The 1,787-nt window shown below is 47.5% G+C and overlaps 1 gene segment (V, D, J or C); it reads left to right on the top strand.

Moving 5' to 3' along the window:
- The first annotated feature begins 561 nt into the window (after window positions 1–561).
- Window positions 562–1,494, top strand: LOC101442608 (immunoglobulin heavy variable 4-59-like). The segment is given in 2 exon segments: window positions 562–703; window positions 785–1,494. Coding segments are annotated over 2 exon segments (579 nt in total).
- The last annotated feature ends 293 nt before the right edge of the window (window positions 1,495–1,787 follow it).

The following is a 1,787-nucleotide window of genomic DNA, read 5'->3' as shown; positions in this document are numbered from 1 at the left end:
GCTAAGCATTTTCTCCATCCCACACACCCTTGCTCTGTGTCCATTTGCTGATGGACTTGTCCTTGCCTCTCCTTGAAAGGGGCTGCAGTCTTGGACTTCTAAAATCTGAGAAGTGCTTTGCTCTGCTCTCTACCCTTGATTCCCACCCTAAGCTTAGATGCAGAATCTTCACAATTATGATGCATTACTCCAAGGTGGACATTCTCCTAAGTCATTGACACATATGAGGCAATTTTCCTTATATCAATTCTTAGAAATTATTCCTAACATTATCTCCTTCCTTGATTGGAGGCCCTGGGGAATGGGTGACCAGTGACCTGGATGAAGAGGACATGGGTGTTGTGCTGTGCAGACTCCACATTTTGGTCCCCAAACACAATCCTGTATGGTGAGAGCAGCTCTCTGTACACAGACTGCAGAACTCCTCACTAGAGGCAGATATCTAGAGGATGGCATGGGCATGGCTGGAGCCGGGTAAAGCAGGGCCAGGCTGGGTCACCCCCCACCCAGCACAGGTGCACCTTGAAACCCAGTGGCTGTCACCAGCTCAGCCTCTTGTTCTTACAGGCATCCCAGATGCAAATCACCTTGGGCCTCACAGAAGAAATGCCCCTCACAGGCTGGGCCTGTGTGGTAGGTCTTCATCCTCCAGGTGGCCATGCAGATGTGGGACTCCTCCTCTGCCTGCTGGCAGCTCCCCTGGGTGAGGGTCTTCGGGTTCAGGAGTTCAGGGGGGCTTGATTATGGGGTATGACAGACTCACAATGACTCTCCTTTTCCCCAGGTGTCCTGTCTGAGCTCACCCTGAAGGAGTCAGGCCCAGGACTGGTGAAGCCCTCGCAGACCCTCTCCCTCACCTGCTCTGTGTCTGGGGGCACCTTCAGCGGTTACTACTGGAGCTGGATCCGCCAGAGCCCTGAAAAGGGACTGGAGTGGATGGGGTACTGGTACACATCAGGAAGCACATACTACAACCCAGCTTTCCAAGGCCGCATCTCCATCACTGGTGACACGTCCAAGAATGAGTACTCTCTGCAGCTGAGCTCCTTGAGGACTGAAGACACCGCCAAGTATTACTGTGCAAGAGGCACAGTGAGGGGAAGGCAGTGTGAGCCCAGACAAAAACCTCCCCTGCCGGAAGGGGATGGACAGCAGGGGGCGCTTAGGACCAACAAGGACATGACTCGGCCCCAAGAGCGGGTGCAGGGAGGGGAAAGATTTCCTGTCAGCATCTGAGGCTTCCTTTCCCCAGAGCCTATTTCCCAAGGACTTGTCTGAGTTCTCCTTCATCAATCACCAGGGCAATGTCCGGGAGATTCAGAGCCACTTTTGTTTCACTTCTAGAAGGAAATGAAGTCACTGCCCCAGCCTCTATATCCTTTTCTTTTGGTCTTAACTTAGCTCCCAGTGTGACATTTTGCAGGTCATTGCACTAGTATGTCAAGCACCTCTTGAAGCCCACAGATTCTCACAAAAAAATTCCTTTCTGTTCTTTCTAAAATTAAATCCAATTTAGGGAAAGTATAAGTGGTTAAACATTCTGGTTTTTTTTTCCTTTTTTGAAAAATAGATTTAATTTTTTAATTTTAATGTTAACAGAAACTTTAGATTTCTAAAACATTATATAAATGTAGGGGTCTATTATTTTATATTTAAAGAAGATTTAGATTTAATAATGTTACAAAAAATTTAAGATATTCCCATATACCCCCCCCATATTTTCCAACTCTAACATCTTTCACTAGTGTAGTACATTTGTTACTATTGAGGACCATATATTAAAGCAT

The sequence above is a fragment of the Dasypus novemcinctus genome, chromosome 19, assembly GCF_030445035.2.
Source record: "Dasypus novemcinctus isolate mDasNov1 chromosome 19, mDasNov1.1.hap2, whole genome shotgun sequence".
Lineage (NCBI taxonomy): Eukaryota > Metazoa > Chordata > Mammalia > Cingulata > Dasypodidae > Dasypus > Dasypus novemcinctus.
The sequence above is the reverse complement of the archived record's forward strand: the minus strand, read 5'-3'. Positions and strand labels throughout refer to the sequence as shown.